The following is a 13852-nucleotide window of genomic DNA, read 5'->3' on the forward strand; positions in this document are numbered from 1 at the left end:
TTGTGAAAAAGTAGCACCACATGGACAGCAGAGGATATGCACTTAAAACACACACTTCATTATTCACATAAATAACCACTGTAGACAAACAAAGCCAACTGTTTTGCTTCTTTTCTTTTTTAAAAAAAAAAACCCAGTATTACCACAAAGAATACAAGTACTCCAGCTATTTGTTATCTGCATTTTCCTCCTCTCTGCAGTACAACACCACAGCAGAACTGAAGAGACTTTTTTGGTGAACTGCATTCTTAAATAAGTAAATTTCTATTCATGTCACCACTGTGCATCAAACCATAAATTCAGTACAACTCTTACCTGTTTGGCAAGAAGCGTTTGGTAAAACTTTCTGAACTCTTAGAGAAAGCAAATTTCAGAATTCGATCTCCACACCACCACCACCACTACCGCCACGCCATCCATCTTTACCTGACACTGAAGCAGGCAGGATAGCCTGGCCCACAAGTCCTTGTTGAAGTAAATTTTGATCAAACTGACTCGTCAAAACAGAGTTATTCATGATGAAAACATTTGGGTCTGTTGAGGATGAATTAAGGAGACTGACTGGTTGTAGTCCCTCAGTTGAAGTCCGGGCAACAGGCTTCCTAATTTTCTTTGTATCTGGTTTATAATGACACTGTATGTGGGTTTTTCTGCGCCCCGAAGTACGAAACCGCAAATCACAGTGTGGGCATTTGAAGGGCTTTGCTCCTGTATGCAGGCGCATGTGGACTTTTAGACTGCCTTTTGTAGAAAAAGAATTACTGCACACGTGACAACAGAAGAGCTTCTGGCCTAGAAGAGTTTCAAAACCAGAAAGATAAGTGATTAAACCTCTAAAGACTGACAGGACTAAATCATCCGTTTAACAAAACCCATAACAGATTCTAAACTAATTTGAACAGAATAAATTTGAAATAATTGGATTTTATCACTTGGCTGCTTTTCAAATGAATTAAAGTTCTCAATGAAGTGCATATTAACTTTTTTCTGTTACTAAAACTCAATATGCTTTTAAAGCTTTCATGCAGAATCTTATTTGGTCACCTTCATGCCTCTGTCCTCCTCCTCATCTCATCTTCCTGACTAATCCAGTTGTTTCAACTACACAGCTCATAAACTGAAGAATTAAAGGTTTTATATCAACCTCTTTAGCATTTGGCTCCTACTTACTTAGCCACTCATTTCCTTTTTTAATTCCAGCAGCTTTATTCCTCTGTTTCAATGCTGCCTCAATTAACCAGTATTAACGGATTACAAGTAGGAAATTATTAAAATTAAGTGAGATAACATTCTAAAACAAAGTATCAACCCCTCAGAGTAATCCAGAAGTACAGAAATCTGGTCTATACATACACAGTCCTTTTAGTCTCTCCTTTCAGAGTGCATAACATCTGAAAAATATCCATGGTCTCAAATGGAATTTTTAATCTACTACATGTAACAGCAAACTACAGAGTTTATTTCTTTAACCATATGCACAGCTGTACAATTCACAAAAAGCATAATGAAAATATCTGGCAGAAAACATGCCACTGCAGCTGAAAACCCACCATAACTCCTGAAATTCCCAGGCCTTTAAGCACAATATTGCTTCCTAGCTAAACAAGGGAAAGAAACCAATGCATTTGGTAAAGAAATCACAAGAACAGTATATGCCTATGATTCCTGCTATTGGGTTCTAGTTTCCATTTACACAGAAGAATCTCTCATCAAAGTCCTGAATTACAATTCAACCTACTTCAAATTACAAAACCCTGGCACACTGTTGTCACTTCTTGTTCAACAAAACTAAGTAAACCTCTGACAATAATGGAGAAGCAAGAACCCAGTAACATGAACTAGTAAGACAGTGGGAATCTGGGCTGCAGCAAAGTCATCTACCACGTTGAGAGTGCCATAAAAGAAGCCATCTAGCAGTCTTTCCCACTAAATAAAAAATCCCCGCCCATTGGGAGAAAAGGGGGTAGAAAAACAAGAGAGAGAGGAAAACAAAAGAAAATAAGCAGGATGGAACAAACGAAACATTTGAAGCCCTGTTATTTAAATATGGAATGAGATTATGACCTGACTCTTGGGCCATTTGTGTAAATACTAGGAATCTGAACAGGAAGATCGTTGAACTATGTTTTCAGTTGTTTAGTAGTTTTTACTTAGTGTGCACAAGGGAAACTTGGAGGAAAGACAATCACAAATTCAGATGAAAAATCGTCGAGGAATGGCAAACACTAAATTGGCACTGCTTCCAAATACAGCAAAAATTAAATGTGTTTTATGCCATGCTACTGGCTACACAACTAACATGTTAAGAAGAACTGTTACATAATCAGGAAACTGGAAAAGCAATGAAGAAAGAAATGCAATAGTGTGTGACTTCAATTATCCCACTTTATGCTACATCGGGATACAGAAGCTAAGTGTTCAGACAAAGAACCAAAGACCTCAAAGAAAAACTTCCAATCAGCCAGTACTTCCAGTAAAGCCCCAAACTAATTCTTTGGATCAATGATGATTACAGATGGTATCAGGTAGGCTCCTATCCAGGCAACTTTCAAAAGCTGAGGAACAGAGTAGCTTTTCAAACTGAACTATTTTTACGGTAGTTCCAGACATTAATACTGCAAAAATTTTCTTTATTTTTTTAAAAAATAAATTATGTACGTCTCAATATAAAACCAATGAACTATTGGTGTAGGTATTGCCCACAGATTATGACAGCATTCCAGAAAGGAATCCAGGCTCAAATGCAGGAAACTGCACATTAGTTAAACTTCATCCAGCACAAGCTGGCCCAAGTATAAAAGAACATGGAAGAAAACCTCCACAAGATAAAATGAATTACAATAGGGAAAAGGTGATGCGGTTTTTGCAGTGAAAATTATACCTCACAAATCTGTGAGTGCTCTTTGAAGAAGATAGATTTCCACTGAAAAGACTGTACCTGGGTTTTCTGAATTTTACACTGCTTTCATATGAAAAGACGTTAATAAAAATTCTGTCACAGGATGAAAGGACAGAGTCTTTTCATGAATTAAATAAAAACAGTTTTAAGACTGAAGACAAAAGGTTTATACAGACAATTTGCACAAGGCTGGAAGCCAGGAGAAGAGTTCTTAAGCACCTGAGCGAGGACTCAAATAGTTAAAATTGTACTATATGTAATGTGAAAGAGAGAATGAATAGCAGGTTGGGAAAATCAGTTTAAGGATGTTAATAATTTACAAAGCTCCATTATATATTATTAAAAAGTCTGTACAACCATAAAGAGCTCAAAAATTAAGAAAGGGAAACAATTTCTCATTATTTCTCAAACAAAATCTAGTGGGCCTAGGAACAAAATTATCAAGACAGCAAACTGAAAATCACACTTGATTCCAGGAACTTACTACTACTGACTCAACTGAAGGCCATTCCTTTTTACCCAATTTTTCTGGGTTCAGAAAACAACTGGATAAAACTAATGTAAAATATTCTATTAAAGCTAGCGAGCAAAGAGATGCAATCTCTTATTCAGAGTCCCACAATTTGTAAACTGCTTAAATCTGGAGGTACATGACCAAATCCCTGCTTTGTTACTTTCATTCTCCTTACTGCTAACACTTATCTGCTACTGTCTGAGACAAGATACTGATCTACACAACAATTTCATGTAACATGAGTACTATTTCTAAGTACATTAGAAACACAAAGCAACATTAGAAAGTACAAATACAATAAAATGAAGAGGGAGCTTCCATGAACAAAATAATTATGCATTACAGCATTAAAAGTCTTCTATCTTGTTTTTTGTATTTTTGAAAAGACACAGTAATGAAACTTAATGAAACTGTAGACAGTTTAAGAAATTAATTAGTTCAGGACTGGGTTTATTACAGAAGTTCAATGGTAAGAAGAAAACAAGTACGAAAGACTTAGAAGGGTTTTTTTAATTAGCACAAAATTGGGGTTGAAAAATAGTACTATTAAAAACAGACTTCTCTCAGTAATACAGAACTACTGTAAAAATCTAAATATTACAGATATTAGGTTTACATTCAACTTGCAAGATTCAAACAGCTGAATGCTCAAGATTTTTGTACACTTATTTTCCAGTTTACTTAGCATCACAAACATTAATGTTTATAGTTTGTTTTTTTTCTCGAACTTAATTTTGTAAGATTGCCCCAATTCTACCTTCTTACTCAGGAAAATCATTTATCACTGAAATGCTACAGAAGATTTGACATGAACATATTCTGGATACTTACATACACAGTTTTTGCATGAGCTAAGACTATGCTTTAGAAGCCTAATAATACAGAAGGCTGTAATAACATGGTTTTACTCAGAATGTTCTAATGTGATTCATTTGATGATGTCACAAGTACCAAATTTCCCCCAGCACTGCCATCCACAATTCCAAATAATAGATCACAGTGAAACATAGCATTCCTTGCAAAATCTGTATTTGAACAGCTGGTCAAGAAAGCAACCAGCTTCTAAACAAAGACATGCAAAACCTTACTGACCTGTGTGTGTTTTAACATGACAATCCAGAGTGGATTTTACAGTGAAACTCTTTCCACATTCATCACACTTATACGGCTTCTCTCCAGTATGGATACGAACATGCCTAAAAATTCCAGGATACATGTATACATGAATTTCTACTTTTATGTCAGTTTGTACAAATATTTATTTTCTATCTTACTAGTTCTGGAATTAATTAAATACTTACACTAGCATTACACTAAGCAGAACAAGATGATTTAAGTATTTGCATTTTTTCAACAGATCTTTACATGTTTTTATATGCAACTCTGCAAATATGCAAGAAAAATAATTTATTCTAAAACTTCATAGAAATAATTTTAATACTGCAGGAAAATAAATATGAAAAGGCTGGATTAGTCATTTTCAGAATATGTAACATTCTGACACATTTTTAAACCACTGTGAAAAAGAAAAATTTATGTAAATATTAGTCAAATTTCAACTTAGGCATAGAGAGTTATATGAACCTGTTATTGCTAAAGTTTCTGGTGAACAAAAAAAATAATTATTTATTAATATTATTTATAATTATATATATTATTAATTATTATTGCTATAATTACTCAGCAAATTAAAAACACATGAAACTTTTCAATTCCTCACCTGACTAAATCACTCGGTTTTTTAAAGCTTTTGGGACAGTAACTGCAACAGTTGGCATATTTAGGCTCTGCTTCCAGTTCTGCTTGCTTATCTTTGATCTCACTAATTCTGTCTTTCTCTGCAGCCGACTGGACAAGAACTTTCTCTGAAACAGTAGCACTTTCTTGAGGCCTAATCTTTGCCAGTTCTGCTGTTTCTTCTTCTGTAAAAGTTATGACACCAGGACGAGATTTTCTGGAAGTTCTTTCAGATCTTTCATCATCATCTTCAACACATGCAACTATTAAGTAAAAAAAAAAACACCAAACAAAAAATCAAACCAAACCAAAAATCATATGCCTGTTTAGTTTAATCTGCCAGCTGAAATTACAAAAAATAGAAGGCTTTATTATTAAACACATGGCCACTACATTATGTGGTTGGACTTTAATCTCATTCAGAGGTCTAACTAGTCATGTCTGTACTTCATTTTAAAAAAGCTGGATTTATGATTCTTATTTTTACAATAACTAACACAGGTTAAGTAATATAGGACAAAAAAGTCTTCTACTTTAGTGACATACTAAAGTAGCTATGTCACATACAATACCTTTAATGCACTGGACAGATCCTGGGAAACTAATTTCTTTAAACAATTTAGGTAACAGAGCAATTTCAGTAGCTCTGAACATCAGACATTATCCACGCTGGAAGGCTATTTTGTACCATTACTGTTATAGCATTCACGTAATCCATCAAAACATCTGTATTTCTTATGTAGTAAGGACTGTAAAGTAAAAATGAAATAATTTACCTCCCCCTCCTGTATCTGTAGCTGCTGCTACAGCTGAGGAGACTGCCTGATGTTTTTTCATATGTTTTTTGCAGTGAACAGTTGTTCGAAAGCTTTCATCACAGAATGGGCACTTGTAAGGCTTCATGCTCATGTGAGTTGCCATGTGCCTGGTAAGGCTGCCATTAGTTGTGAAGGAGGTATTGCAAATGCTACAGCTGAATGCTTTAACTCCTTAAAGCAACAGAAACAAATAAGTAGCATGCTATTTGTTTAAGTTTACTCACATAGGACATTTACAAAACCCAAACATGGGTTAAGCTCATAAAGAGCTGGTATACTCTGTTACCTGTATGAGTCTTCTCATGCGACTTAAGAACTCCCGAGGAAACAAAACCACGGCCACAGAGTTGGCATTTATAAGGTTTCTCACCAGTATGTGATCGTACATGTTGCTTCAAATGGCTGGATTTCTTAAAACCCTTGTTGCAATATTCACACCTATTAGAAGAAAATTTTTAAAATTAGTTTCATGTAATTATTATCCATAAAAGATCCAGGAAATTCTGTTACAAAAACTAAAAGCGTAACATACCTATATGAGCGCCTACTTTGATCTTCATTTTCCTCAAGAAAATGAGGCCGTTGGGTGTGCAATTCAAGCTCTTCCTGGGGTGACTGATCTTGTATCAAGCGAGTGGCCTAAAAATCAAAGCCTCAAGTAAATTTCAAAACACAACATTTAAATACAGTCACACAAATAGACAAGAAAAAAAATTACAGCATTTACAGTCAACACCAGTAATTAAATTTATGCTTTCATACATTTTGTCAGGAAATCAAGAGTGCAATATAATACCTCTTTCATAGTGAGAAGAAAAGCATCAAAATGTTCAGCTACTGAACTGGAATAGACAACATAGTGCACTTATACTTCTCTGAATCTCCACAAAAATGTATCTAAGTCATCTAGATTTTCTAGTGTTTGAGGAGTTAAATTTAAATTTGGGGCAGCCATTTTAAACACTGAGTAAGCAGCAAAACACAGTGTTGCTGACAGACTTCACTACTTTCTGAACATTCCTGTAAGTAAAAGCCACAACAGACGAATCCCTGAGAAGAAGAGTATGTTTCAAAATTTGAAGCCAAGGGAAATTCCAAAGGCTGTAGGCTGAAATGACTCAAACTCTTCCAGATCCTAAAACCCTCATCAGTTCTCTGCAACAATTGCACTTTGCAAACAAGCTTGAAGGGACAGTAACTCATAAAGATCATAATGGTAAATACAGTACAACAGATTATCTTCATGCTAGGTACTTCTACCATCATAAAAAGCTACATTTAGACTGTATTTTTAGCAATTGAATCCTTTTACATATTTAACTACATGAGAACCACGTAAGAACATCATACACTGCAATATGCAAGCTCCATGAATGATCACTAAAGATCGTAATGCTTTTTTTTATTGCTTGATCATATATGCCTATAGACATTTAATAATTAGGAGAGAATATAATGCAATAATGCAAAATTATTTCATAACATTACATTCTCTCGTTAGTTTTAAACTCACAATCCAACACTGCAGTATTTTTTTAATTAAATTTTTACAGTATTTAGTATTTTCTAGAGCATCAAAACATACAATTCCTTTTTAGAAACTAGTCAAGTCACTTATCCTCCCCTCACCTTTCTATTTTCCAGTTGTAAAGCATAAGCCATCTAGGGAAGAAATCCTGAAACTTTTCTGATTCTCATTTTATCTCATCACCAATGAAACGGTGCAAGAAAGTCACGACTGAACATGGAACAATGAATCCTGCCTTTGAGTAATACTTACTACGTTAATAGTGTCTGTATTTGGAACCTGAAGAAGGGCTGGTGGATGATAACTCGTTGAAAGAGCCTGAGATTCAAGTGTGCTTGAATCCTGCAGCTGTTGTACAGCTGGAAATTGAGTCTGTTGATTGTAGCTGTCATTCACTGTAAAACCTGCCAGAAATCAAACAGTCATAAACCTGCAAAATACACTATATTGGACTTTGACTAACACCACACTTTTCTGAAGACTACCTTCAAAAGAGAGCAAGTATCATTACCACATAGTAATAGTTGTACTCTTCACTGTTGAGCGTCAAAACACATGTATGTTTCTGGCATCTACGTAATAGGCGTAATAGGGTTACTTACCATTAGCTGGAATTCTATTGGAAAATCTCCTCCACAGAAAAACACTGTTTGAAGTTTCTTCAGGGTGCCACAATTACCTTAGAGCCATTGAAATTTTGAATTTCTTGTATGTAAGCATGCATGTGTCAAACAGGTTGACCCATCTCCCTTTATCCATGTTGGTACCACGCTCCCTTAACTACACTGGAAGCTGATCACAAGGATGCAAAGCTCAGTGGGGAGGATGGCGGGTGAGTGGAGGAGATGACCCAATAGGAGAACTCCAGTTTCTGATAAAGTAACCCCATAGTCTCCTACTTTGGATCTCCTCCACATATTCCCACTCTTTCGATAATAGTAAAGTAGAGCCTCTCAAAGGCAAACTGCGAAGTAAAAAGTAAACACATTTTTATTCACATTTCCAGTATAAAACCCTGAAATTTTTATTTGGTTTTGTTCTCCTGAAACAGCAGATCTTAATCATCTTCTTTTCTAAACAAATGAATGAAATGATAGCACCAATGATTCAGAGCCAGGGAAATATAGCTCAGATTGCAGTGTTTTTTAATGCTATCAACCCTTTAAGTCTTAATACTTCTAGTATTAAAAAATAACCCACAATGTCATGTGGAAAAAAATGAAACCAAGGTACCAGTAATTAAAGTATGGGCAAAAATTTTAGTACTTCTGTGCAGTTTGCCTTTAGTGGACAAAAAGGGTGAAGATTATGAAAACAGGGTAGAAACAAAGCCACATCAGATGATCACAGCATCAAAGGCCAAAAAGCAATGCTTAAAGAATGTTTCGAGTAACAGTAAAACAAAAACCTGGATGTGTTGAGTTTAAGCAGAAATTTTCCCAAAAGACACTTTCCACAGCAGAAGAATATTGTAATCAGTAGAGAAAAAAAAAACCCTACTTGTATGCTATTGCTTCCACCATAGAATGAAAACTCACACATGTAAACAAATCTTGAAGGTATTATTAATCAGGTCATAACTAGTGACCAAACCTAATACTGAAACTTGTATTATTTTCTCTCCTAGAACTACCACAAGAGTACAAGAAAAAGAGATCCTAAAAGCTGAATCTTGCACCTCAATTACCCTTTGTGGAATGACAAAAAAGTAGCCCGAAGAACGCAATGAAAAGCTCTGCAGTGATAAGAGGGCTGCTAATTTTGACTTTCCAAATAAATTTTAGAAATATCTTAATAGAAAAATGGAGTTTCTACTACGACAGATGAGAATACGAAAAAACAAGACTCAAGAAACTGAAGCAAAGTGATGTCACTTCCATGCTCTACATAAAAAAAAAAAAAAAAAAAAAAGGACATAACTATTAAATACACTGTCCAAAAAACCTGAAACTTCTTTTTTAATCAGTAGGTAAATTTTACTAGCTAAAAAGGAAAAAAACAGTCACTATACCATGACCTGTTTCATTTCACAATGCTTAAACAAATTATTAACATCCTGAAAAATTTCCCAAGATCATGCAACAAAATGCTCAGGAAGAGAAGTTATGAATGTAGAGGTATTTGAGACAAACTGAAGAAAGAAATGCTACTTCTGAAAGTAGTTTTGGAATAAATACAAACCAAAGTTGTAACAAGAATATACATGAGGCATCCCCATTTTAATCAATACCTAGCATAAGGGTCAATTTCCCCTCAAAATTTAAAAAATATCTGACAGTTTTGAGCATTCTAAAGGCATTTGCTACCACCATACTATTCCTACAGAACAGCACTAAGAAACAACCCCATACCACCAAACACCAGAACCCAGACATTTAGTCTGAGAAATTTCACAACCTTTATTTTCTGCTCATTTTCATCACCGTATGTTGCTTCCCTTCGAAGCTTTTAATCAATCTTCAAAGAACAAGAGAACATCTTAAGCTCTGTATAGTAATGGGAGTCTCTTAGTACAAAGTCCTCTAAACTTGGAATTGGATATCATGTTTTTCAGTACAAGTAATCATTTGTGTTGCTTGGGGTTTTTTTTGGCTTTAGGACATCATCCGACCTATTATCTTCTATATTAACAAAACATACTGAAAACCAGAATACTCTGGAAATCATTTCACTAGCAGAAAGATGTGTCTTGCATGTGAGAACAAGAAAACAACGTGATAGTTTCTGGCAAATACAATATTTAATCTAGAAAAAAATTCAAGTCTTTACTGACAGATCATTCAAATTCTAACATTATAAACATTGACATGCACACGTGCATCTCAGCAGGAATCACTGACCAGCAATTACATGTTCTGCAGGTTTGCTTCTTAGGCAACTTTGGCAACCAGCTGAACAGTACTGGCTGCAAATACGTGTAAACAGTTACTGAAAGATCAGAATTCAAAGTCCTGAGATTGCAGATCAGCTTCTTAGGAAAGCAAAACAGCATTCTGGTGGCAAGTGTATATTTGTATAGGCTGCAGAATTAACAGCATTTGGACTTCCAGTTTTTCAAGATCTTTGCCTGTCACCACTACTTGAATTATCATTCAACCACGCTTACAGGGAGACTTTAAAGGAAGTAAAGGTGATGTAATTCATATGAAAACACATTTGGTGACAGATGTTCAATAAACCAAAGACAATTTCAGATAAAAGACACATTTGTTTGTTCTGACATCACTAAAAGGTCTTCAAATGAAGATGCCTGAACACAAACTACGAAGAACGTAAGTCCTTTTCCCAAGCCTTCAAATCTAGCTCAAATGAATCATAGATTATGATACTGTAGCACCCTCATAGGATCTGCACTTCTTTACAAGTCTGAACGTACGAGGAAGAACATCTATCTGAACAAACAAGAAATTCAACAGAAGTATTATGAACAAACCTGAAAGAAGAAACAAAATTCTGGCAGGTCTGTGCAGACCTAGAGATTAGACTCATCTGACTAAACTGCAAAGTTGGGGTTTTTCCCTTAAAAAAGGAAAAAGAAAAATCAAAAAACCTATCAAAGATTTTTGTAGAACTCCTATGTTATTTTATTAATAAACACTGAAGCAAAATATTTTAGCAAGAATACAGCCTATAAATATCAAGAATATAAAAGACATCGTGTTTTAAGTTTGAATGTTCTGCCTAGCTGATAGGAAAAAGAAATCAGGAGGCATGAAGCACAGATGCAGACATAGGGAGAGGGTCGACCAATTTAACGCATGCATCCGCGCAAATGCTTACCTACCTGAAATTCAAAAAATTTGAAGGGCTCCAGGATCTTCAAGGAAACTTCAAAGAGTTGGGAATCTGTGGATGAGATTCCAAGTAGAATAGGAGACATCTTATACAAATGAGACTTTAAAGAGCCCACACCACAAATTTTCTGTTTCTCTGAACCAATTTTACAACGTATTGACGATCAGTCTAGATTTCTGATGATGAAAGAATTGTTTTGTGTGTTCTAGAAGAGTCTTTCCCCTCCCCGAGAAATCAATCAATATTCATATAGTACAGAAGATACACACACATAGAAACTGAAGTTTAAATAAGATAACAAGACAAGAGTTACTTATTGAATTTTCAATTTCCAAGGAGCCATTAAAAAAAAAAAAAAAAAAAACCAAAAACCACCACCACTCTTCAGAGTAATGTAGAACAAAAGGCTGCTTTTTTTTTCCTGTAGTGTCTTCTCATTCACTTGAAAAACTGTAAAAGTCAACCAGTGAAAATAATAATATTGTAAGAGGATCAGGATTAGTCTTGTTTAATAAAGGTGGAGACTTTAATTCTCTTTTCTTTACATGCAAAGCAGCACAACCTAGAGAATTAAAATTGGCAAATTATACTATTTCTTCACAGTGTGATACCACAGTCAATTAAGTTTTTACAAATGATACTATACAATTAAAAGGGAATGAAACTAAGAACAGAGAAGTTTGTGCAGACAGAATACCAATTACTGGTTACCAGCTACATAGAGCTATTTCCTAGAGTCAGAAACAAGGAGATCAAGGAATCAGCCAGGGATGTATGCTTCCAAACCAAAACAAATGAAAACCCCTTGAACATTCCCCACCTCAGCAACAGCCCCCCGGCCACAAAACTGAAAACGAAATTAGTAGCTTCATATTATGGAACAATTCAAGAAATTCAGCTGTGAAAAGCAAAGAAAGACAGTCATTTCTTCACTGTTTGCAGGCTACACACGGCTACACATATTTCCCTGTATTTTATAGGAAAAAAATACTTGCCAAGTGCCTACAATCTCCTAATTTGCTAGTTTCATTGCTCTATAAAATATAAAAGGAAACTGCTGTGGATAGGTGAAAGTATGATTTTTATGTGACTATATTTTTCACTGTCCTTTTCCAAAATGAATCCCAGTAGCTACTCACTCAAATCTTAAGAATGTGTTTCTGAACATCTCAGGTTATGAGAATGTATACTGAGGGGGAAACTTCTGCAAACTACTTACTGCCACAGCAATTTCAAACATAATCAAGGAAAGAATATGAAATGCTTGACTATAAAACCCATACTGTAACAACTAAACATCAGCTCATAAAAACAAATAAAAAATTTAAGTATTCATAATAATCTACCAAGTACAGCTTCAAAATGATGATTTTTTTGCAAGTTCTCTGCATTGCAATTACTTTTACTACAGATGCTCACTTTAGAAATGTTTTATCATAGCTATGCTGTAAAGCCAGATTTATAAAAATTACTTTTTACCTCCTTTATTTATTACTAACCTTGTGATAAGCTCTGTTGATCAAATGGCTGCTGTGTTATAGTTTGTTGTTCAAACTGAGTGATGTTTTCCTGTAAAGCATGCTGGGATGCCACAAATCTATCTGTAATGGGGAAAGGAAGGAGAAAGGAAAAGGGGAAAGGGGAAAATATCAAGAAAAAAAGATGCAATTAACTGCATGTATCAGTTGTTTCAAAATCCCCATATTTGGCAGTCATCTGAATTTTTGCATTAAAATTAACTAAACAATTATTAGCTGAACAAGTATTTAAATCTTTGTTTATAGTGCATTTTATTTATATTCTCCTGTTGTACTTGATAACTCATTGCACCATGAAAAAGAGCAAACAAGCAAAACCAAAATACTTTGTTCCACTATTACAAACAGAGTAAGTACATGGAACATTCATTCACCTCAAAACACAGGTATTACTTTCTAAGTAGACTATACAGCAATGCTTTTTAATAATAAGAGAACTGACATGGTAAGGTTTTGTGGATGTATTATTTTTCTGTATATTTGTTTAGCAGTTTTGCTTGCTACAGCTGAATGGTGCAAATCCTAATCTTCTTATATTTTAACAGTAAACCAATGAATGAAACTGTACTATATACTGTAAGTATATAGTAAGTAGCCTTTACTCCATGTATTTTTCTAGTTCCTGTTAAGAAACAATTATTTGAGAACATGTAAACTTACCTCATTACAAACCTTATCACATTTCAAATACTCACCCTCATCTTGCTCTAAAGGCTGATCAGCCAATTCTTGCTCTAGTGCTGTTTCTTCTGTGCCTACTACTGGCTGCTGGTCTAACGTTAAAATAGCCTGCTGATCCGTCGCAACAGTTTCTGACTCCTGTAGCTCATCACTTTTAATCTTCACTTGGATTGGTGTAGAAACATGAATGCTCTGCTGATCTACTGTAGAATCATCTATTGAAGAAGACTGCTGATTCTGCTGAAGTTGCTGTGCAAGTTCATATCTACCAAGAAAGGTGAGAAAGTATGGTTTTAGTTAGACATATATCCTATTTATGTGAACAATTTTTTATTTTTACTA

General features: G+C 34.9%; 1 protein-coding gene across 5 annotated transcripts in view; it reads right to left on the reverse strand.

The window, feature by feature from the left end:
- Positions 1-13852, reverse strand: part of ZNF236 (zinc finger protein 236) — a 67629-nt gene that overhangs the window by 22826 nt on the left and 30951 nt on the right. For 4 of the 5 annotated variants that reach the window (XM_017746139.1, XM_008642702.2, XM_017746143.1 and 1 more), the window contains exons 14-22: positions 13525-13775; positions 12791-12892; positions 7749-7900; positions 6501-6607; positions 6255-6406; positions 5927-6139; positions 5134-5413; positions 4506-4609; positions 427-792 (exon numbers count right to left, since the gene is read on the reverse strand). In XM_017746139.1, coding sequence (XP_017601628.1) covers positions 427-792; positions 4506-4609; positions 5134-5413; positions 5927-6139; positions 6255-6406; positions 6501-6607; positions 7749-7900; positions 12791-12892; positions 13525-13775 — 1727 coding nt within the window. The remainder of the gene's footprint in view (positions 1-426; positions 793-4505; positions 4610-5133; positions 5414-5926; positions 6140-6254; positions 6407-6500; positions 6608-7748; positions 7901-12790; positions 12893-13524; positions 13776-13852) is intronic. The other variant, XM_017746141.1, reaches the window with a different exon arrangement.

The sequence above is a fragment of the Corvus brachyrhynchos genome, unplaced genomic scaffold (genome assembly GCF_000691975.1).
Source record: "Corvus brachyrhynchos isolate BGI_N302 unplaced genomic scaffold, ASM69197v1 scaffold409, whole genome shotgun sequence".
Lineage (NCBI taxonomy): Eukaryota > Metazoa > Chordata > Aves > Passeriformes > Corvidae > Corvus > Corvus brachyrhynchos.